Raw genomic sequence first — 27,629 nt, 5'->3', positions numbered from 1 at the left:
CCCTCATAGATGGGATAGTTGTGGAGCCAGACATGTCAGCGGGTTTCTGTCCCGACCATAAAGCAGCCATGGTCTTGTTCCTGGACCGTGTGTATGGTATAGAAGACCAGAATTTTCTTCTCCACCTTCTTGAGGTTGGATTCCTACCGGATCTCAGAGCTGCTGCCTCTCTGGACACTGTAAGTATACTTTTTCTCCAACACATTTATGTGGAATTTTATATGAAAGACCAACACAAAGTGGTGTACAACTGTGAAGTGGAATGAAAGTTATACATGATTTCTTTTTTTTTTTTACAAATAAAAATCTGAAAAGGGCATTTTGCAAAAGTATTCAGCCCGCCTGAGTCAATACTTTGTGGAACCACCTTTTGCTCCAATTACAGCTGCATGTCTTTAAGGATATGTCTCTACCAGCTTTGCACATCTAGTGACTGAAATTTTTGTCCATTCTTCTTTGTAAAACAGCTCAAGCTCAGTCAGATTAGATGGAGAGCGTTTGTGAACAGCAGTTTTCAGTTCTAGCCACAGATTCTTGATAGGGTTTAGGTCTGCACTTTGACTGGGCCATTCTAACACATGAATATGTTTTGTTTTAAACCATTCCATTGTAGCACTGGCTTTATATTTAGGGTTGTTGTCCTGCTGGAAGGTGAACCTCCGTCCCAGTCTCAAGTCTTTTGCAGACTCCAACAGGTTTTCTTCCAAGATTGACCTGTATTTAGCTCTATCCATCTTCCCATCAACTCTGACCACCTTCCCTGTTCCTGTTGAAGAGAAGCACCCCCAGAGCATGGGGCTGCCACCACCATATGTGACAGTGGAGATGGTGTGTTCAGAGTGATGTGCAGTGTTGCATTTTGGCCAAAAGGCTTAATTTTGGTCATGTCTGACCAAAGCACCTTCTTCCACATGTTTGCTGTGTTCCAAACATGGCTTCTGGCAAACTGCCGCATTTGTACAGAGATTAGATTACACACAGGTGGACTCTATATAGTCATTAGCAATCATCAGTCAACTTCTGAAGGCAATTGGTTGCGCTCAGAGTAAAGGGGGCTGAATACTTTTGCACACCTGACTTTTCAGTTTTTTATTTGTAAAAAAAAAGAAAGAAATCATGTATAATTTCTGTTCCATTTAATTGTAAACCACTTTATGTTGGCCTTTCACATAAAATTCTAATAAAATATATTTATGTTTGTGGTTGTAATGTGACAATATGTGGAAAAGTTCAAGCGGTATGAATACTTTTATAAGCCACTATATTCTAATGCCTGTAAGGAAAGTTTTGCACTGCAGAAAATAAGCAAGGAAATAATCTTAATCAGAAAACTTGCACTTTACTTAATTATCTTTTTATTATTTTTATAATACATTTTGCAGTCTAGCTGGACATTTGTAATAACTGTCTCTTTGTATCGCATAGTTCTGGATGATCAAGGTCAAGTCACACAAAAAAATCAAACATTAAATCAGATCTTATCAACAAAAAATCCTCAGTAAGGATCACTTTGTCCTTTGCATAAAACAAGTAGATCCATTCAGATCGGAGGCCCAGTTTGCTTACACAGAATGCTCTGATTACAGAGCCCACAGGGCATACAGGTCCTTCTCAAAATATTAGCATATTGTGATGAAGTTAATTATTTTCCATAATGTCATGATGAAAATTTAACATGCATATATTTTAGATTCATGGCACACTAACTGAAATATTTCAGGTCTTTTATTGTCTTAATACGGATGATTTTGGCATACAGCTCATGAAAACCCAAAATTCCTATCTCACAAAATTAGCATATTAAAAGGGTCTCTAAACGAGCTATGAACCTAATCATCTGAATCAACGAGTTAACTCTAAACACCTGCAAAAGATTCCTGAGGCCTTTAAAACTCCCAGCCTGGTTCATCACTCAAAACCCCAATCATGGGTAAGACTGCCGACCTGACTGCTGTCCAGAAGGCCACTATTGACACCCTCAAGCAAGAGGGTAAGACACAGAAAGACATTTCTGAACGAATAGGCTGTTCCCAGAGTGCTGTATCAAGGCACCTCAGTGGGAAGTCTGTGGGAAGGAAAAAGTGTGGCAGAAAACGCTGCACAACGAGAAGAGGTGACCGGACCCTGAGGAAGATTGTGATTAAGGGTCGATTCTAGACCTTGGGGGACCTGCAGAAGCAGTGGACTGAGTCTGGAGTAGAAACATCCAGAGCCACCGTGCACAGGCGTGTGCAGGAAATGGGCTACAGGTGCCGCATTCCCCAGACCTGGGCTACAGAGAAGCAGCACTGGACTGTTGCTCAGTGGTCCAAAGTACTTTTTTCGAATGAAAGCAAATTCTGCATGTCATTCGGAAATCAAGATGCCAGAGTCTGGAGGAAGACTGGGGAGAAGGAAATGCTAAAATGCCAGAAGTCCAGTGTCAAGTACCCACGGTCAGTGATGGTCTGGGGTGCCGTGTCAGCTGCTGGTGTTGGTCCACTGTGTTTTATCAAGGGCAGGGTCAATGCAGCTAGCTATCAGGAGATTTTGGAGCACTTCATGCTTCCATCTGCTGAAAAGCTTTATGGAGATGCAGATTTCATTTTTCAGCACGACCTGGCACCTGCTCACAGTGCCAAAACCACTGGTAAATGGTTTACTGACCATGGTATCACTGTGCTCAATTGGCCTGCCAACTCTCCTGACCTGAACCCCATAGAGAATCTGTGGGATATTGTGAAGAGAACGTTGAGAGACTCAAGACCCAACACTCTGGATGAGCTAAAGGCCGCTATCGAAGCATCCTGGGCCTCCATAAGACCTCAGCAGTGCCACAGGCTGAATACCTCCATGCCACGCTGCATTGAAGCAGTCATTTCCGCCAAAGGATTCCCGACCAAGTATTGAGTGCATAACTGTACGTGATGATTTGAAGGTTGACGTTTTTTGTATTAAAAACACTTTTCTTTTACTGGTCGGATGAAATATGCTAATTTTGTGAGATAAGAATTTTGAGTTTTCATGAGCTGTATGCCAAAATCATCCGTATTAAGACAATAAAAGACCTGAAATATTTCAGTCAGTGTGCAATGAATCTAAAATATATGAATGTTAAATTTTCATCGTTACATTATGGAAAATAATGAACTTTATCACAATATGCTAATATTTTGAGAAGGACCTGTAATTTACAACTCTCAGCATTAACCCGAGCAATGCATAAGGCATCGGCCCTGACTTTAGGTTGTGATGCTCATTCAGGCCTTTCAAATCCATTCAGTACTTTATTCATTTATTTATTTATTTATTCATTTTACCGTTTCCTGTCCGGCGGAGTAGCGCTCAGAATTGTTGTCTGAGTGCCAAGAAAAAGCCCAACAGATTTACTTTCACAAGCGGAGCATTACAGCTAACGCTTTAAAGCTCTGCTTGATATTCATAAAAAGAGACTTTATTAGAAAGTGATTTGGGATTATTTCAATTGTTATGGACACGGAGACAGAAATGTAAAGAAAAAAAAGAAGCACAAAAGAGAGAAAGGTAGGACAAAAAAGAAAAGGGGAGAGAAGGAGAATAGAATGGAGGAGAAAAAGAAGGATGAAGAATACAAGATAACACCCTGCTTGCTTCTACACCTTCGGAAAATGTTCGTATTACCAGCCTTTTTACCGAAAGTTGTACGGTACTTATGAATGCAAGATGTATTTAGTAGTAAATGCAGCTCAATAAGAACATTTGTGTATCTGTTAACACCTGAATCTAAACACCTGTGGGTCTTAGTGTGAGCGTGCTTGTGTATACAAGGTTTTTCCATAAAAATATGCAATAGTGAGTGTGAGGAGCCATAGCCCCGCCCCCCTGGACCCGGGAGAGATACGGAGGAGATCCGAGCCACAGACATCCAAAGGCCCCCCAGAGCACAGGAACCCCAGGAGAACCACTGCCGGAACTACCGTAACCCCCTCCAGAGAGGAGCAGGGGAGATTCCTAGGGGAACCACCCAGCAGCCACAGTGCAGAAGCCCCTGGGCACTGCAGTGGCAACCTCACAGGCCCCGCCGGCAGCCGTCTACGCCCGAGCAGATCAAGCCATGGACCCAGAGACCAGAGACCCCGGGACATATCATTCCCCAAGGACCTGACCGAGCCCAGGGGTCCAGGCCCCGGCAAGCAGCCACCAGGAGTGAGCCAGCACACACCAAAGTACCCAGCCCCGGATACCGAGAACCACAAGTACACCAGCGGGCAGAGATACCAACCACCGGCAGGTAGTGTGGCGGGGAGGGAATAGGCCCCACATTCGAAGGGGCCCTAAACTGATCCAGGAGAAGGAGCAGCCCGAGACCCAACATGGCACAAAAAAACAGGCACACACAATCACAATCACACATTCCCACCCTTATGCATACACATAAAAACATTCACACCCACGCACCCAACGTAAAGACAAACAACAATGGACGTTGTAGACTCACTCACACCACACTCCCCATATATACCCTATACTCCCAGGTCCAGGTGCACAGGGACAATCAGCTCCCGGACGCAGGAGATGGTCCCCATCCCTCCGGGGGTGGAGACAGGCAGACTGCCCTAGCACCTGAACCTGGTCTTGGCTAGCCCGGACTCATGCCTGAACCTGAGCGACCCCGACCCCCCGCCCCGACCACAGTCCCCAACCACCCCCATCCTCATCCGGGGAGGGGGCCATGTACAAAAGAGGGGTCTACATGGTCTAAACAATCCATTCAGTACTTTAAATACAAGCAAAGTTGTGCACCATCCTCAGCAAGTTATTATCTGCATCATTGTTCTCAGATCAGACTGAATTTGGAGGATCTTGTGATGTATCTGGTCTCACTGCACACTGCAGACTCCTGCTGTTTCTGCAGCTGTCCATAGCTTTGTATCATGTCACGACATCACACTGGTTCTCCAATCCCGTATTACGCCACAGTTCATAGAGGTTTGTCAGAACGTCCCGGGGTGTATGTTTGGCATTAAATTAGTGGGATGAGTTCAAATCCTCATTCTTTGTCAGGACCTTTCAGGTGATCATACACAACAGGTGTAGTTGCCACCAAAGGCTCCTTTGTTGCCTACTCTGTGTTTAGTTTAATATGTCACATATAATCGAATTCTCAGTGTTGATCATAAAGTTTAAGTTTTATACCAATGCGTTTTAAAGATAAATTTGCCTATCTTTAATTATGTTAAGTGGGTATACAGTTTTCCAGAACTAAATATTGCTCATGTTGTGATGCACCACCAATAACATCCATTCTTTGTGTATACTTACTAGTCCTGGTCTTTGGGTAAGAGGTGGTGTCAAACCACCAATCACAGATGTCCCATATAAAATTCTAATTCTAACAGAAAACAACTGGACTGTTTTTTCTTGTTTTTTGATGTTCACCTCTCATCCTTTAGTTGTAGTGGCTGTCAGGACATTTGAGACTTGGAAACTTTAGTACGGTTTACTCAGTTTAGAAGAAGAGTTATTTTCTTGTTCTTACTGTTAATGTGCCAAGTCTCTTCAAGAATCCAAGAGATGAAGTCCACCTGCCTTCTGGCCACTGAGTGACAGAGAATTCACACTGTAATGCTGGTGTCTGCATAGGCTTTGAGCTGTAGTTTTAGTTTTCTTTTAATAAATTGTTGAAATATTTAATGTTAATGTGAATAATGGTATATTAGGTCATTTCCTGTATATCTGCTGCAAGTTCTTTTAATAAAGTGCTCCTAATAAAGCAGGTCATGAATGACTCTTTTTCTCCCCTTCCTTTGTTGTCCTGACAGGCTGCTCTCAGCGCCACAGACATGGCTCTCGCCCTCAACAGGTACCTGTGTACAGCGGTGTTGCCGCTTCTAACCAAATGTGCTCCTCTGTTTGCGGGGACGGAGCCATTTGCCTCATTGATCGACTCCCTTCTTCATACGGTTTATCGCCTGTCCAAAGGCTGCTGCCTTACGAAAGCTCAGAGAGACGCTATAGAGGAGTGTCTGCTGGCTGTTTGTGGGTAAGAACAAACTCAAATAATAACAGTCCCAAACTTTACTGTGTGTTTATAGTTTATGCCATGTTTCAAAGTGAAATTTCCTTAGACCATATCAAGTGTGAGTGAAACTGGTCATTTTATGTTTGAAATAATTCAGTAAGCTGAGACCTTCAATGATGCAGCACCTTCTGAGGAGGCTGGTGTTTGATGTTCCCCTGCTAAATGAACACACCAAGATGCCTTTGAAGGTGAGGAACATCCCTTTGCTCGTCCTTGTTCTATCACCTGCTGTTTATCTGCAACCACGTTTAGCATATTATTATTTTTAATAAATGGACATATTGTAGTTTGACGTTTATGTCTTATGGTTATAAGAAAAGACAAAGTGTGTTTGCTTTTCCATAGAGTCACTCTGGTAGAGGACTCAGTTCCACCTAGTTGCCTCTGTGTTAAAACCACCATTATCAGCTGATGTGGTTGTGTTTATGGGAAAGGTTAAAGTGTGCTGTTTGCTACTGAAGCTTGTTACTTTTTCCAGCTGCTGACCAATCACTATGAGCGCTGCTGGAAGTATTACTGTTTATCTGGAGGCTGGGGTAGTTTCGGAGTAGCTTCAGATGAAGAGCTTCACCTCTCCAGGAAACTGTTCTGGGGGATATTTGATGCTCTGTCTTGCAAGGTGAGGGCTGTTGTACAATTGTACATTTCCTTTTGTCCTCATTGACTCACCATAATAACTGCTTTAAAGTTTGCCCTTTTTGTATTAAGTGAGAAATAGTGGTTTGGAGCATACTTCTTTGGCTGCTACAATAAAACACTCGTCTTAGACCTGAGCAGGTTAGTAAAAGGTGTTCCACTCTTATATGTAGATCAAAGTCTGCACAAAATGTGTAATAACCTTAAAGTTTTCCCAAATCTACTGAACTTTCTTTTACAACACTAAGTAGAATTAACCAAGGAAAAGACCAAGTGCTCGTACTCGTACTCGTCGTCTTCCGCTTATCCGGGACCGGGTTGCGGGGGCAGCGGATTCAGCAGAGACACCCAGATGTCCCTCTCCCCAGACACCTCTTCCAGCTCCTCCGGGTGGAGCCAAGGCGTTCCCAGGCCAGCCGAGAGACATAGTCCCTACAGCGTTTCCTGGGCTGTCCCCTGGGCCTCCTCCCGGTGGGACGTGCCTGGAACACCTCCCGAGGAAGGCGTCCAGGAGGCATCCGGTATAAATGCCCGACCCACCTCAACTGGCTCCTCTTGATGTGGAGGAGCAGCGGCTCTACTCCGAGCCCCTCCTTGATGGCCGAGCTCCTCACCCTATCTCTAAGGGAGTGCCCGGCCACCCTACGGAGGAAGCTCATTTAATCCGCTTCTTCTCATTTGATCTCGTTCTTTCGGTCATGACCCAAAGTTCATGGCCATAGGTGAGGGTAGGAATGTAGACCGACCGGTAAATCGAGAGCTTTGCTTTTTAGCTCAGCTCTCTCTTCACCACAACGGACTGGCACAGTGTCCCCATTACTGCGGCAGCCGCACCAATCCGTCTGTCGATCTCCCGATCCATTCTTCCCTCACTCGTGAACAAGACCCCGAGATACTCCCCTCCAATCTTAAGAGGACAAGCCACCCTTTTCCGGTGGAGTACCGTGGCCTCTGACTTGGAGGAGCTGATCTTCATCCCAGCCACTTCACACTTGGCTGCGAACCGCCACAGTAGGTCTTGGCTAGAGGGGGACAGCAGGACCACGTCATCTGCCACAAGAAGAGACGAAATCCACTGGTCCCCAAACCAGACCCTCTCTGGCCCTTGGCTGCGTCTAGAAATCCTGTCCATAAAAGTTATGAACAGGACCGGTGACAAAGGGCAGCCCTGCCAGAGTCCAACATGCACTGGGAACAGGTCCGACTTAGTGCTGGCAGTGCGGACCAAACTCCTGCTCTGCTCGTACAGGGACCAGATGGCCCCTAATAAAGGGCCCCCGATTCCATACTCCTGGAGCACCCCCCCCCCCCCCCCCCCACAGGGCATCACGAGGGTATAGAGCTGGTCCAGTGTTCCACGGCCGGGACGAAAACCACACTGCTTCTCCTGAAGCCGAGGTTCGACTATTGGCCAGACTCTCCTTTCCAATACCCTGGCGTAGGCCTTACCAGGTAGGCTGAGGAGTGTGATCCCCCTGTAGTTGAAACACAAGAAGGGGGACCACCACCCCAGTCTGCCAGTCCAGAGACACTGTCCCCAAGCGCCACGCAATGTTGAAGAGGCGTGTCAACCAAGACAGCACCACAACATCCAGAGATTTGAGGTACTCAGGGCGGCTCTCATCCACCCCCGAAGCCTTGCCACCACGGAGCTTTTTAACCACCTCAGTGACTTCTGCCTGGGTGATGAAGGAGTCCAACCCCGAGTCCCCAGCTTCTGTTTCCACCAGGGAATGCGTGATGGCAGAATTGAGGAGATCCTCGAAGTACTCCTTCCACCGCCCAATAATGTCCTCAGTCGAGGTCAGCAGCCTCCCACCCCCACTATAAACAGTGTTGGCGAAGCACTGCTTCCCCCTCCTGAGGCGCCGGACGGTTTGCCAGAATTGCTTCGAGGCCAACCAGTAGTCCTTCTCCATGGCCTCACCGAACTCCTCCCAGGCCCGAGTTTTTGCCTCTGCCACAGCCCGGGCTGCAGTAAGCTTGGCCTCACGGTACCCGTCAGCCACCTCAGGAGTCCCACAAGTCAACCACGGCCGATAGGACTCCTTCTTCAGCTTGACAGCATCCCTTACTCCACCACCGGGTTCTGGGATTGCCGCCGCGACAGGCACCGCAGACCTTACGGCCGCAGCTACGGGCAGCAGCATCGACAATACATGCGGAGAACATGGTCCACTCGGACTCTATGTCTCCAACATCCCCCGGGATCTGGTCAAAGCTCTCCCGGAGGTGGGAGTTGAATACATTCCTGGCAGAGGGCTCCGCCAGGCGTTCCCAACAGACCCTCACTATGCGCTTGGGCCTGCAAAGTCTGTCCGGCTTTCTCCTCCTCCAGCGGATCCAACTCACCACCAGCTGGTGATCAGTGGACAGCTCAGCCCCTGTCTTCACCCGAGTGTCCAAAACATGCGGCCGAAGGTCTGATGATACGACAACAAAGTCGATCGTTGACCTCCTGCCTAGGGTGTCCTGGTGCCAAGTGCACTGATGGACACCCTTATGTTTGAACATGGTGTTCATTATGGACAATCTGTGACTAGCACAGAAGGCCATTCCTCCCGATCACGTCTCTCCAGGTGTCACTGTCGTTCCCCACGTGGGTGTTGAAGTCCCCCAGCAGAATAATGGAGTCCCTGGGAGGGGCAATATCCAGCACCCCAGACAGGGACACCAAGAAGGCCAGGTACTCCGCACTACCGCTCAGCCCGCAGGCCGAGGCTACAGTCGGAGACCTATCCCCAACCCGGAGGCGCAGGGATGCGACCCTCTCATCCACTGGGGTAAACCCCAACACAAGACGGCTGAGCTGGGGGGCAACAAGCAAACCCACACCAGTCTGCCGCCTCTCCCCGTGGGCCACTCCAGAGTAGAAGAGAGTCCAACCCCTCTCAAGGAGATGGGTTCCAGAGCCCACGCTGTGCGTGGAGGCGAGCCCAACTATTTCTAGTCGATATCTCTCGACCTCCCGCCCAAGCTCAGGCTCCTTCCCCCCCCCAGCGAGGTGACATTCCACGTCCCTAGAGCCAGCCTAAGCATCCGGGGATCTGGCCGCTGAGGTCTCCACCTTTGTCCGCCACCTTCGTCCGCCACCCAATCCTCTTTGCACTAGTCCCTCACGGTTCCTCCTGCAGGTGGTGGGCCCACTGGTGGATGGCCTCACGTCTCTTGTTCGGGCTTGGCCCGGCCGGGTCTCGCGAGGAGCGACCTGGCCACCAGGCACTCTCCGGCGAGTCCCGACCCCAGGCCTGGCTCCAGGGTGGGACCCGGCTCCGCCGTACTGGGCGACGTCACGTGCCTCGATATTTTAGTCCTCATGAAGGATTTTTGAACCGCTCTTTGTCTGACCCGTCACCTAGAGCCTGTTTGCCATGGGAGACCCTACCACGGGCATTTAGGCCCCAGACAACATAGCCTGTAGGATCATTTTAGCACTCAAACTCCTCCACTATGTTAAGGTGGTGGTTCAAGACCAAGTGGAGAGTTTTTATTGTTTTAATTTATTTTTATGATGTGTGAGTACGTGAATGTGTCAGTTATTTTTTCTAATGAAAAATCCTCTTTAAGTCCTTGTTTTAGTGTTTCTTCAGAGTGTTCGCCCTGTCGTCTCAGCCTCTAGCCAGTTGCTCATTTCTTGTACTTTATTTTTAACTGTGGTGACATTATACCTTATGGAGCACCTGGTCAGCTAGAAATAAAACTTGATTTTGTCTTACTGTCTGCATGTGACATATTGGGTTGAAGTTTTTCTGACCCACATGCAGAACCATACTCAGAGACCATTCAAAGTTTGCAAAAGATTTATTTTATACAGGGGTGACGTCACTGGGGAAAACTGGAAACAAGAATCTGGTGCTCTGTGAAAGACAGACAAAGTTAGAGGAATTCTTAGAAGACTTTGTCAGATGTGTGGTTGTCAGGAGGGTTTGGTAGCTTACGGTGCAGGAGCGTGGAAAACAGCTTTGAGGCGAGTCAGCAATATGGGTGGTGAGCCTTGGAGGGGTTTGGTCGGAGATGTCCGACTCAATGTGTCCACAGGTACGTCGGAGAGCGGGCTGGCAGGTTGAAGAGGCCAGAGCTTGGGAGCTCTGTGTGAAATGGAAGAACAATTAGTAGTGTCCAGTGAGAAAAAGCAGCAACCTGACTTAGTTCCTCTGTTTTAATGACAGCGTTATGACCAGGAGCTGTTTAAGCTGGCTCTGCCATGTCTGAGTGCTGTGGCTGGAGCTCTGCCTCCAGACTACATGGAGTCCAACTACATGGTAATGATGGAGAAACAGTCATCTATGGATTCAGAGGGAAACTTCAACCCACAGCCCACAGACACAACTAAGTATGTAACACATTAGTTTCCTGCCTTTTTAAACCACAGCACAATCATGTCTAACATTGGAATTTCTGAGGGGTCTCCCAAAAGTTTCAAGTTCATAACATTTGATCAGTAAAAAGTCTGTTACTGTGTACTGCTGCTTGGTCTCCCAGAAATTCACACGTAGCATCACTTTTAAATGTTATTTTTCTCCTTAGTGTAACTGTTCCTGAGAAGCTGGACTATTTCATAACCAGATATGCAGAGCATAACCATGAGAGGTGGTGTATAGAAAAGGTGAGAAGACAAGAAGCCACGTCGTGTTCTAAATTGAAACATTTATTAGAATTGTATACTCAACGCAAACAGTTCTTACATATTGGACATAACTAAAATTGGTTATTTTTAGAGCAACATTCATACACAAAGTGATCCAAGGTACAGGACATCAAAGGAAAGGCCGAAAGAAATTAACAAAGCATAAAAGCATTACACAAAAGAAAAATATGTTAAACACAGATATTAAAGGCATAAATGAAACAAATTAATAAAACTATTAATTAGTCAGCTTTATCAGAGGCTCTAGTAAGCAAAGTTCTGATTCAAAGGAACCAACAGAAATGCACAGAATCTCCCAATTTCTCTGGGTTCATAGTTTTCAGTCTACTTGGTTTCAGCAACAAGAACATTAAATAGATGTTGTGGTATTGTAGACCTACTGCTTGCTGACAGCAGAGTCTCCTCCACCCCATTAAACACTGCATCAAATTGAGATGCAGGATGGGGCTGAGCAAAGCGGGGTAGAAGGACTGTACGATAACCCCGAATGCCAGCTGCACCAGGACTACCAACCCACTCCAAGGCAGGACTGACACACCTCCAACTAAGATATCATAAAACTTTAAAATTCTATGAAGATTTTAATTAATTCCTAAAAGGTCTAGTTTTTACCAGCCACTGCCTAACTGCTTTTGTGCCTGCTGTCATGGCAACACAGGAATACAAATTGAGCTTAACTCTGAAATGTAATGATACATCAAAAGATGCAAAGAAATGCTCAGGTATTCTTACAGACATGATGTTATTGAATAAAAAATAAAGTAATATTTTCTTGCATCACTTTTAACATGATTAGATTCCATAAATAGAGTTGCTGTAAAATAACAATTGGTTTGATTTACTGAACCATTTAAAACGATTCTGCTGTGACTAAATACGCACATTTTACTACCACAACTGGCCTTTCTTTTTACCTTAATATTAAAATGGCTATACATAAAACTACAGCTCAAATCATACATGTGCCTTGCGAAAGTATTCGACCCCCTTGAACTTTTCAACCTCTTGCCACATTTCAGGCTTCAAACATAAAGATATAAAATTCCAATTTTTTGTGAAGAATCAACAACAAGTGGGACACAATCGTGAAGTGGAATGTAATTTATTGGATGTGTCAAACTTTTTTAACAAATAAAAAACTGAAAAGTAGGGCGTGCAATATTATTCGGCCCCCTTGCGTTAATACCTTGTAGCGCCACCTTTGCTGCAATTACAGCTTTACATCAGTTTTGCACATCAAGAGACTGAAATTCTTGCCCATTCTTCCTTGCAAAACAGCTGGAGCTCAGTGAGGTTGGATGGAGAGCGTTCGTGAACAGCAGTCTTCAACTCTTCCCACAGATTCTCGATTGGATTCAGGTCTGGACTTTGACTTGGCCATTCCAACACCTGGATACATTTATTTGTGAACCATTCTATTGTAGATTTGGCTTTATGTTTTGGATCATTGTCTTGTTGGAAGATAAATCTCCATCCCAGTCTCAGGTCTCTTGCAGACTCCTACAGGTTTTCTTCCAGAATGGTCTTGTATTTGGCCCCATCCATCTTCCCATCAATTTTGACTATCTTCCCTGTCCCTCCTGACGAAAAGCAGCCCCAAACCATGATGCTGCCACCACCATGTTTGACAGTGGGGATGGTGTGTTCAGGGTGATGAGCTGTGTTGCTTTTACGTCAAACATATCGTTTTGCATTGTGGCCAAACAGTTCAATTTTGGTTTCATCTGACCAGATCACCTTCTTCCACATGTTTGGTGTGTCTCCCAGGTGGCTTGTGGCAAACTTTAAACGAGACTTTTTATGGATATCTTTGAGAAATGGCTTTCTTCTTGCCACTCTTCCATAAAGGCCAGATTTGTGCAGTGTACGACTGATTGTTGTCCTATGGACAGACTCTACCATCTCAGCTGTAGATCTCTGCAGTTCATCCAGAGTGATCATGGACCTCTTGGCTGCATCTCTGATCAGTCTTCTCCTTGTTCGAGATGAAAGTTTAGAGGGACGGCCGGGTCTTGGTAGATATGCAGTGGTCTGATACTCCTTCTATTTCAATATGATTGCTTGCACAGTGCTCCTTGGGATGTTTAAAGCTTAAGAAATCTTTTTGTATCCAAATCCAGCTTTAAACGTCTCCACAACAGTATCTTGGACCTGCCTGGTGTGTTCCTTGGTCTTCATGATGCTCTCTGCGCTTTGAACAGAACCCTGAGACTATCACAGAGCAGGTGCATTTATACGGAGACTTGATGACACACAGGCGGATTCTATTTATCATCATCAGTCATTTGGGACAACATTGGATCATTCAGAGATCCTCACTGAACTTCTGGAGTGAGTTTGCTGCACTGAAAGTAAAGGGGCCAAATAATATTACACGCCCCACTTTTCAGTTTTTTATTTGTTGAAAACGTTTGACATATCCAACAAATTTCATTCCACTTCACGATTGTGTCCCACTTGTTGTTGATTCTTCACAAAAAATTTGAATTTTATATCTTTATGTTTGAAGCCTGAAATGTGGCAAATGGTTGAAAAGTTCAAGGGGGCCGAGTACCTTCGTAAGGCACTGTACATACTGTTCCATTTGTCCTTTTATTTCCTCTAAAATTTCTATGTTTGTGTTAAATGTCTTTTAGCTGTGGGTGCGTGGAACCAAAGTCAAATTCCTTGTTTGTGCACACATCCTTGGCCCATAAAGCTGATACTGACTCTGATATATTTTTTCATGTTTGCCCTCAGTTAAAAATATTACCAAAAAGCAAATGTTATATTTTTAAATAGTTTTGCCTTGATGTTTTTCAGTTTTCCAATGGTTGGACTTATGAGGAACACATATGCGAGAGCAGTAAGACCCATCCTCTGCTGAAACCATACAGAGCCCTTTCTGAGAAGGTTTGCATTTAGTCTGAAACATTGTTGATTTCTTTACAGTGAATTTAAAACAGTTTAACAGAACATCATAAGCTGTCATATAACTGTATATGATTTGGTTACTTAAAGCGGCGATGTAAAGTTGGCTTATAATCTGGCAGGATAAGGAGGCATACTGCTGGTCTGCCCGAGAGTCTCTGAAGACAATGCTGTCTTGGGGCTGGAGTATTGACAGAAACAGACAAGGAGACACTGCCACCCTCCACAACAACTCTAGACGGATATCACAGGCCAGCCAGGTAACAACATATGTACTTACCCTAACCCCTATCCCCCCTAAAGGACAATGTAGCACCTAAATTAGGCAAAACTGTGGATCATTCAGTATTTACAAACCAAAGAAACAGCAAATATATATTGGGTCATAAATGTGCCAGTGTTTCCCATTAATTTGAGGATTTTAATGAATTATTTGAACTGTTTGTTCTCCAGGGACAAACCAAGTGCACACATTTTTGTGGATTTCACTCATCTACACAGAGTCAACATTATTCATCCAGGCGGCTATAAAAATAAAAAAGTAACATTGTACTAGGTATTTATATTGTATAATTTGTGGTCATCTTACTGGAAAAGAATTAAACTGTCACTCTCGACATATTAAAGGGAGTCAAGATGAGGCTTTCCATTGTACTAACTGTCCAGCATGGTGGTGGCAGCATCACACTATTCTCCTGCCAGAGGAGTGATACAGTGGTGCATTGCACAACGTTGCTAGAGTTACACAATAACTTACACTTTAAATTGTTAAAAACCCAACAGAAATCTCTGACCACAGTGTACTCCTAATGTCCCACAGCTATCTTTTGAAGGTGCCCCATCTTTCAGCCCAAGACCCGTTGACATGAGCAATGTTACACTGTCCAGAGACATGCAGGTAAATATGTTTCACTAAACAAATACTAAAAATGTACAAACATACATGCCTAAATGATGAGAAGTCACAGGGTTTAAGCTTGGCTCTTGAATTAAAAATAAATGTAATTGTTCTTTGCACTGTAAAACATTTTTACAAGATTAGGTGGTCTCCACGCATGATGATGATTTTGTTTTCCAGTCTATGGCTGAACTGCTGGCAGAGAATTATCATAATATCTGGGCAAGAAAAAAGAAAATGGAGCTAGAAGCCAAAGGTAAAACCCTGCAAGACACACCCAAACCAGCACAGCAAGAGCTCCTCATTTTCACCGGATGTCAGTTGTTCTTTAGGTTTAATGGCCGCTTACCTTCCTAATGTTTATGCACTATTCATTTTAGAAATCAACCACAGCTAAACCAAAAAGAGGTAAAGTTACACTTAAAGTGGTAGTGAGCGATGGCGATTTCTGTTTTTAGAAAAATTAATAATCTAAATTTGTGCCAGAAATGTTTTAAATTTTTTTCTGCATCCAGATCTTTTCAAACTGTCATGCAAACCAAGATCGGACAAACGATCTGAATGAAAGCCTAGGGAGGGTTTTCAGTGTGGTAGCCCATCAACATCCTTTTTATGGTGTGGTCTTCAGGTGGAGGAAGGCATCCTCTTCTAGTTCCATATGATACCCTGACTGCCAAAGAAAAATCCAAGGACAGAGAAAAAGCTCAAGAGATTCTCAAGTTTCTCCAGATCAACGGTTACATTGTATCCAGGTAGAGCCACACCTGTTCTGCCTTTCAGCCTGATTAACAGTCTAATAACATGTTTTGCTGTTGTGATTGCTTGAGATAAGTCTGAGCCGCTGCTAAACCGTGACTCCACAGTCAGATTATATCATAATTACCATGCTTTTAGGTTTGCCTGTCCATACATAGACATTGTTGGTTGCATCACACTCAGTGACAAACTGCTAGTTTAACTCACCTAATAAAACATGGACTATACTGTGATGGGAACAACTGCTATGTGGAACACACAATGTTACCTGGAGGCTCTGATTTATCTTCGAACCTGAGGATAATTTTTAGATTTATTAGATAGATTTATAAGGCACCTGTGACTTTTGAAAATAACAATCTTCGGGGGTTCTGAGGGGATTTGGTTCATTTTGCTGCTCTTTGAGTCAACCTAGGAAAAGCTAAATGACTGGAACATCTATGTTTGTTTTAACCTGCTAACTTACTGAACCTTCAGCCAACATGGGGTATTTAATACATTTTGCTTTAGAATGTGTCACTATTAAGATCAGTGCTAGCAGTTTCCCCATATGCTTGTTTTAAGCTAGGTTTTATCTCTCAAACAGGCTGCTCGGGTATACAGCTTAGACGTTATGTTGTTCCATGTGAGTCTGGCTAAAATAAAAGACAATTTTATTTTGGTTTTCTGTTCCAGGGGTAAGAAGTCTCCAGAGCTGGACACTCCAGCAATTGAGAAGAGATTTGCCTACACCTTTCTCCAGAAGCTCATTACATATGTAGACCAGGCTCAACCCCATATGATGGAGTTTGGTAAGTGTCTTCTGCTGCCTGCTTATTATGTATTATATTACACTCATATCACCAAATGATAGTCTGAACTAAAATATACACCTGTTTAAATGAATGATTGGCTATTGATATTAACTATTATACTAGCTCTGTTATACAGTTAAAACCAGAAAGAAAAATAACCTTCATTCTACACTGTTCGACATTAAATCAGACTGAAGGTGTCCTGTTTTAATAACCAAATTATTTATATTCCCAAAATTCCAAAATAATGTATATGCTGGGCGAAATGAACAAAAAGAAAATCTCAAAGTATTTATATGTTTTATATAATCTCAATACTATAAGTTAAACAAAGCTTTTACTGTTTGCTTGAACTACATAGGTCAAGGTCTGGTGCATATAGATCTATAAAAAACCTACTGTGTTTTTGTTCTGCTTGTCTTTTAGACGGAGGAACAAGGCTGAAGGGAGTGAAGATTCCTCATGAGCAGCAAATAAAGTTCTTTGGAAAGGTCACAGTTCTTTTTGTTCATTATTATTCAGTTGTGTTTTTTAGTATTTTCACATTTTACTGTAGGTTTCAGAAAGCACACACCCTGATTTCATGCCTGCAACAAATAGTGTTCTGTTAGTTGATAATAATTAATTATTAATTATCAATTATTAACCAATTATCAAAGACACTGTGCCATGGAGCTCTAATGATCAGATTTGTATGTAAATCGTTCCTCTCGGAAGGAGCAGAGGTTCATTTGTTCTGATCGCATTTAATGTTATCAGAAGCAGTGTGTGTAAATACTCTTGGTCATCATGTGAGGAGACTGTTCAGGAAAATAGAACTTGAGGAATTCAGAACAATGTGCTGACCTGTGTATCATAGGATGAAAGTACCACATAGTAGCAGCAGAGTCTGTCCAGTAATGTTTTTTTTTTGATAAATAAATGTATTTACACTGTGTATGTTTACCATTTTGCCACCAGGTTGTTTTGCCATTGGTGGATCAGTACTTTAAAAACCACAGGTTGTACTTCCTGTCCACAGCCATTCATCCAATCAGCAGTGGAGGCCATGCCTCAAATAAGGAGAAGGAGATGGTGACTAGGTGAGAACCACAAGCAGCACAACACATCCAGCTTGGTGGTCAAATATTAAACCTTGATGAACTAATATTGCTAATTTATTAGATAAAGCCTCATAAGCTGTGTGTTGCAACAAAAGTATTGATGTGTGTGACAGCGACTGACAACATCTTGCAAATGATCCTCTGTATCTCCAGTCTGCTTCTCCACATCTTTTCTTTATATTCTCCCTTTTACTAATTCAACGTTCTCATCTCAATTTTGTTAATCTTTTCAGTCTTTTTTGCAAACTGGGAGTTCTTGTCAGACATAGGATATCCTTATTCGGTAAGGCTGCTTGATTCCATGCTTTAAATCGCTTCTGCTACTGTTTTGCAAGCAATCCTGTTTATGTTTGTTGGAACTTGTGTGTTGCTGTTTTTCTTGGCATGCCATCACTACGGTGCCTAACAAGTGCAAACGCACAGCAAATGGTTAAACCATTTGCAAACACATAAATAATGCAAAATCACAAACACAAAAAACAACTGCAAGTTACAAAATGGGACCAGATCCTTAGTAAACATTAACTGGATGCCCATAGAAAACTTAAGACGAAAGATAGAACAGGTACGTTTTCTTTCGTGTCTTTTTAAACACTTAATCTTTTACAGTATTATAAAACAACAGCTTGTAAGTTACAAAATAACTTGCATTTGTTTTGTAACTTGCAGTTGTTTTTTGTGTTTCTGTGTTTGCAGCATTTATGTGTTTGCAGCACTTTTAACTGTTTGCTGTGCGTTTGCACCTGTTGGCCACCATACATCACTGTCTAAAAATGCTAAGGAATAGTTACAGGTTGCTTTCAATAACGTGTGTTGAACAAAACAGTAATCATGTACCTACAAGGCTATATGTCACTAGTAGGGATCGAACATTCCCTATTTGGAATTTACAACATTCACATGATCAGCCATATCAACATTACCACCCACATATAGAGAGATCTCCCTGATCATGCAATAGCAATCTAAGGTTTTAAAGACCCCGGAACTTATTGTTATCTTCTCTCCCTGATCTGCTGCTGCTGCTGAGGGGTGTGTGCTCAGGTCGTGACCTTTGGAGCGAGATGATCATCTCCTTTGTATTGTCCACGTTTAGCATTAGGTTGTTGGCTCTGCATCAGTCCTCTAGCTGTTTGACTTCCTACCACTGATTCACTGATTCTCATGAATCATGAATGGACAAAGCCAGCAGCACTGTGAGGTTCATGTTTTTTGATTTTTCCAGTGCATTTAATACAATCCAACCTGATTTGCTTTGTCAGAAACTCCAGAAGACTCAGGTGGAGGCCTCAACGATCTCCTGGATCAAAGACTACCTGACAAACAGACCACAGTTTGTGAGACTGAAGGGTTGTGTGTTTAACCAGGTAGTCAGTAGCACAGGAGCACCACAGGGGACTGTTCTCTCACCATTCCTTTTCACTCTGTACACCTCAGACCTCCAGTACAAGACAGACTCCTGTCATCTGCAGAAATGCTCAGATGATTCTGCAGTTGTGGGGTGGATCAGAGATGGACAAGAAGCTGAGTACAGGAAGGTGGTGGACTGCTTTGTGGCATGGTGTGGAAACAATCATCTAAAACAAAGGAGATGATTGTAGATTTTAAGAGAAACAGGAATAAGTCAAAAACTATTTCTATCATGGGAGAAGAAGTGGAGGTGATGGAGGAGTATAAATACCTCGGTGCAGAGCTTGCTTAGGACAGAGCAGCCTTGTCCCCTGCAATTTATGCTACATCACAGGCCTTCATTAGGGAACACTGATAAGATAAGAGGAGATACTTGATTGTACTTATGTACTTACTTATGATTGTACTTATGTAGTTAGGCTTGTGGTCAATAGGTACAGTTATGGTCATATTTCTTTGTAAACTGTCTGCATTAAACTGTGCAGCATTGCTGAGGTTGCTCCCAGACCCTTGTATGTAATTTAACTAGTTGAGTTTGTTTCGTCAGTATTTTATATGCTGGGATTAGTACAACAGAGATGTGACCAGAGTGTCTCAGAGAGGTAGCAAGTCATCCTCTCCAGCTATAAGGCAACATGAACCACATTTTCATGTACACAACACATAAGACACACACACAAGATCTATACTCTATCCTGGCTCCCACAGCTTCTTCATGGTGGGTTGCTGCACATCCATCTAAGTGTCAACTGAGCAAACGTTTGATAAGAGGAGATACTTGATTGGATTAAGACTTGGATAATTTGGAGGAGTTAAACCCCTCAACATTTTTTCTTCCCAACCATTGTCCAAGCATTTCTGTAGTGTGGCTGGGATCATTATTCAGAAACTATGCTAAGGTGGGTTCTACATCTCAGGGTAACATCCACATATATATGGCACGACCCAAGGTTTCTGTCATGATTTGTGGGTGTTTTTGAGTTCTTCTTCTTATTATTATTATTCTTGATTGGTTTTGAATCATGCTTCTGTTTATTATTTTCCTGGTCATGCTTTAGTTTTTGTCTTCTAGTTCATATTTTGTCTGTCATAATGTAGCGTTTCTTTAAACTCTGAGGAGAACACAACCACGGATTCAGGACAGCGTTTTAACAGATTTATTTTGTGAAGAAAAAGGAACAAGGCGAAACAGGGACCCAGGTAATGACAGCAGGAGACTAGTTCTTCTCTGGAAGGGAAGGTGACAAGGTAATGGATATCCCAGGAGAATTTCAAGGTGTTTTCTTTTAGAAGGGTTTGTTCAGGAACTTACAGCCAGAGCAGTTGTGTTTAAACTGGGGAGGTAAGTCTTTCCTCTGAGATGGAGGTAGGCAGGATGAGTGTGGTAGATGGCAGTTTCCTTTGTTTCCTTTAGCTCTCAAGTGATGACGTTCCCACGTAGGAGGGTGCACAGGCAGGTGACAACAGAAGTAAGGTTCTCCAAAAAATACCTCACCCAAGCCAGGGCCAGAAGCTGAGAAGGCAGGGAGACTCACGGTGGGAGATGAGGAACGAAACCTTGAAGCTCACTCAAAAAACAGATCACAGGACTAGGAGCCTTAAAAAACCCATCAGGCAAGGTCTGGGGAAAATGACGAGAGAAAGTTCCGAGTAGGTTCAGCAAAATTTATACACAAGCACTGCACATCACGGTCAGTACCACAAAAATGTTGTAATGGGCTGACGTCTCCCTCCTGGTCTCAACTCCTTATGAAGGCCAGTGATTAGGCCCTGATCAGCAGCACCTACCAGGAAACGCTCTAGAGCAGAGGGTGGAAAGAAACACACACACACACACACATACACTGCGCACCAACACAGAGCCCTGACATTACCTCCCCTTCAACGGGCGCCTCCTGGCAGCCTACTGGTGGAAGGAGCAGACAACCTCTCAAAATCCGTGATGAGAGAGGGGTCCAAAATTAAACTGCGAGGGACCCAAAGACGAGCTTCAGGACCGTACCCCTCCCAGTCCACCAAAGACTGGACGCCACGACCCCTGCGCCGGGAGTCAACAATGTGGCAGACAGTAAAGGCAGGGTGGCCATCAATATCCCAGGTGGGTGGAGGGGGTCTGGAAGGAGGGCACAAAGGACTAGACACGACTGGTTTTATCTGGGACACATGGAATATGGGGTGGACATGATAATGGGATGGTAACCTCAAACGGACGGTGGTGGGACTGATGATGGAGTCAACCTTGAAGGGACCCAAAAATCTGGGATCCAACTTCTTGGAATGAGCCTTCAAGGGAACATTTTTAGAAGACAACCAGACCTCCTGTCCCAGGGAATAAGTTGGGGCAAGTCTTCTCTTCTTATCGGCATACTTCTTGTTTTGAGCAGCAGTGCGTTGGAGGCAGGTCTTGGTTTGGTCCCAGATTATTCTACAGGACAACATGTGACTACGGACAGATGGAAGAATGGGGTCAGGGAAAGAAGCAGAGCGGAGAGAAGGCTGGAAGCCAATAGAAGCCTCAAAAGGCGAGAAGCCAGATGCAGCAGATATGTGACTGTTGTGTGCAAATTCAACCCAAGGTAGATGTTGACTCCAAGAGGTGGGATTATTATTACACAAGCAACGAAGGGTGCTCTCACGCTGTTGGTTGAGCCTCTCACACTGCCTGTTGGTCTGGGGCTGATAGCCAGAAGAGGTTTGGGATCTAGCCCCAAAAGATGCACAGACGTTCCTCCAGACCTGTGAGATAAACTGAGGACCTCGATCAGAGAGAATCTCTGTGGGGATACCATGTAACCTGAAAACATGGTTTACCAGCAGTCTAGCAGAGGCAGAGGGGAGCTTAGTGAGAGCTACTAAGTGGCAAGCTTTAGAGAACCGGTCAATGATTGACAGAATGACTGTCTTATTTCTGGATGGAGGAAGTCCAGTAACAAAGTCCAAGGCTACGTGTGACCATGGACGATTAGGAACAGCTAAGGGTTGAAGAAGACCTGCCGGGGGTTGGTGAGAAGGATTGTTTCTTGCGCAGATAGCACAGGCAGACACAAACTCAGCGGTGTCTATTTAAAGAAGGCCACCAGAAATAACGGCGACGGAAACCAATAGTGCGGCTCTATCTCCAACATCATAATTTCTCTCAGCGGGGGAGAACCACTTAAAGAAAAAAGCACATGGGTGCAACTTGCCATCTGTCAGGGAGCGTTGAGAGAGGACAGCTTCAACTCCAGTGTCAGATGCATCAACCTCCAGAATAAACTGTTCCTTGAGGTTGGGATGGGTAAGAACTGGAGCTGATGCAAAACGCTGCTTGAGGGTAGCAAATGCCTTATCAGCCCGAGGAGACCATAAAAAGGGTTGTTTAATGGATGTCAGGGCAGTAAGAGGAGAAGCAATTCGGCTGAAATCCTGGACAAAACATCTGTAAAAATTGGCGAAGCCTAGGAAATGATGAAGCTGTTTATGACTTGTGGGGGTTGGCCATTCTTGAACTGCAGAAATTTTACTGGGGTCTGGCTTCACCTGTCTAAGAACGGTTACAGTGGGGACATGAAATTCACATTTCTCGGTTTTAATGAACAGACTGATCTCTAAAAGTCTCTGCAGCACTGACCGGACATGATTGTGGTGATCCCTTGGGTCCTTTGAAAAAATTAGTATGTCATCCAGATAAACAAAAATGAAGACGTTCAGGAAATCCCTCAGGACGTCATTTACAAGAGCCTGGAAGACAGCTGGAGCGTTTGTTAAACCAAGAGGCATAATTAAGTACTCATAATGTCCAATAGGAGTCTTAAAAACAGTTTTCCATTCGTCCCCCTCCCGAATCCGATGTTGGAATTAGGATTATTGATTAATTAATCTTTATCAATAATTATAATTAAAAATCATAATTTGACAAAATTAATTTCTTAACCAAAATCCTCATTTATGAATCGAGACCAGAGTTGTCTTCTGGTGTTGTAATTGTGGCTCAACGCCTCTGATAATTACAACCGTTAAATACTCAGTAATAATTGATAACTATTACCAGAGATGTCACTGTTTAATCAACCATTTCTGTCGAAACGTGTGGAACTTCAACTTTATCTTGACTGACGAATCACTGTTACTCAAAATAAACACAGAATGCCTTCTGTTACCATCTATGTGAATATTTATTAAATCACAGCCCTGATACACTCGCTCTTCCGATTTAATAATCCTCACCTACTCAAACATGCAATGTCCGACGGGATCTGTAGGCACGGACTGTCCTGGATACAAAATGGCTGAAAACGCCAGGAGGCCTGGTGGCGTCCAGCAACGTGCAAATGGTCCAATATTCAGCAAACAAGTGGTCCAACACCAAACAAGATGATAGGCATTTCGCAGATCAAGTTTGGTGAACAGAGTTGCTCCTTGAACTGCTTCAAAAGCTGAGGAGAGAAGGGGAAGAGAGTACTTGTTCTTGATGGTTATTTCATTTAGGCTGCGATAATCGATGGAGGGCCTTAGGGACCCTTCCTTTTTGGACACAAAAAAAAAAAAACAGCTCCTAATGGAGAGGAGAAGGAGCGGATTATGCCTGTCTTAAGGGAATTATTAATGTATTTCTCCATTGCCTCATGCTCAGCTTCAGCTAACCAAAACAGGCAGTTTAAGCGTTCCCATGTAGGAGGGTGCACAGGCAGGTGACAACAGAAGTAAGGTTCTCCAAAAAAACGTCACCCAAGCCAGGGCCATAAGCTGAGAAGGCAGGGAGACTCACGGTGGGAGATGAGGAACAAAACCTTGAAGCTCGCTCAGAAAACAGATCACAGGACTAGGAGCCTTAAAAAAACCCATCAGGCAAGGTCTGGGGAAAATGACAAGAGAAACTTACGATTAGGTTCAGCAAAGTTTATACACAAGCACTGCACATCACGGTCAGTACCACAAATATGTAGCAACGGGCTGACGTCTCTCTCCTGGTCTCAGTTCCTTAAGAAGGCCAGTGATTAGGCCCTGATCAGCAGCACCTGCCATGAAACGCTGCAGAGGTTGGAAAGAAATACACACACACACACACACATACACTGCGCACCAACACAGAGCCCTGACATTGTCAAGTTAGGTTTTTGGATCACCATCTCTGCTCATGTCTTGTCCTGTTGATAAAGCCAAGCCTGTCTTGCCAGCCTGCCCATGTCTGTTTTTGCCATCACCTTCTGTAGTAAGTTTTGTTAATTAAATAATTTCACTTACCATCATGCTGCCTGCTCGTCTGCATTCCGGGGTCCTCCGCTACACAAACCCTCACAGTTTCTCAGCAAAACATTAGCTAAGACATCACACTGCCCGTACTGGTCCATCTCCTTCTCATAATTTATTGTGGGCTCTTGTCATTCTCAACCAAGAAGTGTACCTTAGTAGGTATATCATTAACTTGACCAAGATTTCATGTTTTGACTGGTTTGTTGTCCAGTTATGATGCTCATGTATTGAGTGTGTACACTCTGTACAGCTCCAGGCCCATGTAGAACAAAGATTGATGCTGTGTGTATTCTGACATTTTCGAATTTAGCCAGGATTCCCTATTTTATAAATGTAAGTTCCAATGGCTCCCAAGTGGTGCAACATGTGCAAAATCTCTCTCTGAAAGTACATAAGTGGCCCATGACCCTGGTGTAGGTTCACTGTTTCCTTTCCTGGACCAATTCTGGTTATTCCAATGTGGCCTTCCTATATGTTAGGTTTGAGAAAAAAATGTTCACTTACTGCCAAATCTGTCCCAGTTGCTCATGCAATGGTATAAATGATTTCCACCTCATCTCTTGGCCGTTTAAATGTAATGGAGGGTTAATCACAGAACCAATAAAATAACCAGTAATATTTAGTGTGGTTGTGTTTTAGGATTTGAAAACATAATTAAATTCTTCCTAGGTGTGCTGTATCACTTTAATTCATCCATCCATTCACTGTCTATACCTGCTTTTGGGTGCAGGGTCGCGGGGGCGCTGGTTCTATCTCCAGTGGTTATTGGGTGAGATGCGGGGTACATCCCGGACAGCTCGCCAATATAGTTTATTTATAAAATATTTAAAAAAACATTTACCATTATATGCTGACACAATGATTGGTAGCAATTAACATTTATGTTTTACTGTTTCCAGCATTTCCCTAATTATACAGGGACACCACAATGTTTCACTTTAGTTTCTGTTGAGCATGTCAGGTGCACATGGTACCATCATTTGACATTCAGAGTTATAGTGAAAAGAAAGTACACCCCCTGTCAGTTCTGGTGGTATCCCACCTATGCATCATTTGGTCTGTTTAGTTAAGATGTTTTTAACTCAACCTAAAGTGTATAAAATCACACACTACAGATAACCATGTCTCTTTACTAAGATAAGGCTAAAATAGAAAGGTTTGTGAAAAACTAAGTACATCCCCAAACCCCCTATATAAAAATAAAATAGCTCACCAACTGAAACTTAAAGGGATTATATTTTCTTTTCACCTGGACTCTTAATTTAAATTTATTTGCTCCCCACTGTGCTACAACAGAATTTGTACTCTTATTTGTAGAATTTCAGCATCATTTTGGTACCAAAGCTCTTCATCTAATGACATCCCTGGGATTATATGCATGCTTTCTGTACATTCATGTGTACTGTTGTATTAAGCTGCTGTGTACTGTGTTCTGTGTGTGGTTTTATTTCACTATCCCACTGTCTTAATGGTAAAAACCCATTCTACCGCCGTAGACAAAACCCATTAAACCAGTTTCTATAGGCTCGGTGCTTAATTAGGTGCGTTGTAGTGCGGTGTGGTATAGTATGGCACAATGTGGCATGGTATGGTGTTTATGGTATGGTGTTGTGTGGTGGTATGTGGTGTGGTATTGTATGTATAATATGTTATGGTGTGTTGTGGTGTGGTATGTTATAGTGTGGTTTGGTATGGTATTTATAGTGTGTTGTGGTGGTATGTGGTATGGTATTTATGGTATGGTGTGTTGGTATGTGGTGTGGTATGGTATGGTGTGGTGTATTGTGGTATGGTATTTATAGTGTAGTTTGGTGGTATGGTATTTATGGTATGGTGTGGTGTAGTGTGGTATGGTATTTATACAGGTCCTTCTCAAAATATTAGCATATTGTGATAAAGTTCATTATTTTCCATAATGTCATGATGAAAATTTAACATTCATATATTTTAGATTAATTGCACACTAATTGAAATATATCAGGTCTTTTATTGTCTTAATACGGATGATTTTGGCATACAGCTCATGAAAACCCAAAATTCCTATCTCACAAAATTAGCATATCATTAAAAGGGTCTCTAAACGACCTATGAACCTAATCATCTGAATCAACGAGTTAACTCTAAACACCTGCAAAAGATTCCTGAGGCCTTTAAAACTCCCAGCCTGGTTCATCACTCAAAACCCCAATCATGGGTAAGACTGCCGACCTGACTGCTGTCCAGAAGGCCACTATTGACACCCTCAAGCAAGAGGGTAAGACACAGAAAGAAATTTCTGAACAAATAGGCTGTTCCCAGAGTGCTGTATCAAGGCACCTCAGTGGGAAGTGTGTGGGAAGGAAAAAGTGTGGCAGAAAACGCTGCACAACAAGAAGAGGTGACCGGACCCTGAGGAAGATTGTGGAGAAGGGCCGATTCCAGACCTTGGGGGACCTGCGGAAGCAGTGGACTGAGTCTGGACTAGAAACATCCAGAGCCACCTTGCACAGGCGTGTGCAGGAAATGGGCTACAGGTGCCGCATTCCCCAGGTCAAGCCAATTTTGAACCAGAAACAGCGGCAGAAGCGCCTGACCTGGGCTACAGAGAAGCAGCACTGGACTGTTGCTCAGTGGTCCAAAGTACTTTTTTAAGATGAAAGCAAATTCTGCATGTCATTCGGAAATCAAGGTGCCAGAGTCTGGAGGAAGACTGGGGAGAAGGAAATGCCAAAATGCCAGAAGTCCAGTGTCAAGTACCCACAGTCAGTGATGGTCTGGGGTGCCGTGTCAGCTGCTGGTGTTGGTCCACTGTGTTTTATCAAGGGCAGGATCAATGCAGCTAGCTATCAGGAGATTTTGGAGCACTTCATGCTTCCATCTGCTGAAAAGCTTTATGGAGATGAAGATTTCATGTTTCATCACGACCTGGCACCTGCTCACAGTGCCAAAACCACTGGTAAATGGTTTACTGACCATGGTATCACTGTGCTCAATTGGCCTGCCAACTCTCCTGACCTGAACTCCATAGAGAATCTGTGGGATATTGTGAAGAGAACGTTGAGAGACTCAAGACCCAACACTCTGGATGAGCTCAAGCCCGCTATCGAAGCATCCTGGGCCTCCATAAGACCTCAGCTGTGCCACAGGCTGATTGCCTCCATGCCACGCCGCATTGAAGCAGTCATTTCTGCAAAAGGATTCCCGACCAAGTATTGAGTGCATA

General features: G+C 43.8%; 1 protein-coding gene across 1 annotated transcript in view; it reads left to right on the top strand.

The window, feature by feature from the left end:
• Positions 1-27,629, top strand: part of ryr2a (ryanodine receptor 2a (cardiac)) — a 301,990-nt gene that overhangs the window by 205,198 nt on the left and 69,163 nt on the right. The window contains exons 52-66 of the mRNA XM_047377164.1: positions 10-179; positions 5,781-6,001; positions 6,138-6,228; positions 6,519-6,659; positions 10,846-11,009; positions 11,204-11,282; positions 14,127-14,216; positions 14,357-14,494; positions 15,055-15,132; positions 15,313-15,388; positions 15,761-15,884; positions 16,564-16,679; positions 17,109-17,173; positions 17,643-17,764; positions 18,019-18,068. Of these exons, the coding sequence (XP_047233120.1) occupies positions 10-179; positions 5,781-6,001; positions 6,138-6,228; positions 6,519-6,659; positions 10,846-11,009; positions 11,204-11,282; positions 14,127-14,216; positions 14,357-14,494; positions 15,055-15,132; positions 15,313-15,388; positions 15,761-15,884; positions 16,564-16,679; positions 17,109-17,173; positions 17,643-17,764; positions 18,019-18,068 (1,725 nt within the window). The remainder of the gene's footprint in view (positions 1-9; positions 180-5,780; positions 6,002-6,137; positions 6,229-6,518; positions 6,660-10,845; positions 11,010-11,203; positions 11,283-14,126; positions 14,217-14,356; positions 14,495-15,054; positions 15,133-15,312; positions 15,389-15,760; positions 15,885-16,563; positions 16,680-17,108; positions 17,174-17,642; positions 17,765-18,018; positions 18,069-27,629) is intronic.

Source organism: Girardinichthys multiradiatus, chromosome 10, assembly GCF_021462225.1.
Source record: "Girardinichthys multiradiatus isolate DD_20200921_A chromosome 10, DD_fGirMul_XY1, whole genome shotgun sequence".
In the NCBI taxonomy this organism is placed as follows: Eukaryota; Metazoa; Chordata; class Actinopteri; order Cyprinodontiformes; family Goodeidae; genus Girardinichthys; species Girardinichthys multiradiatus.
The sequence above is the reverse complement of the archived record's forward strand: the minus strand, read 5'-3'. Positions and strand labels throughout refer to the sequence as shown.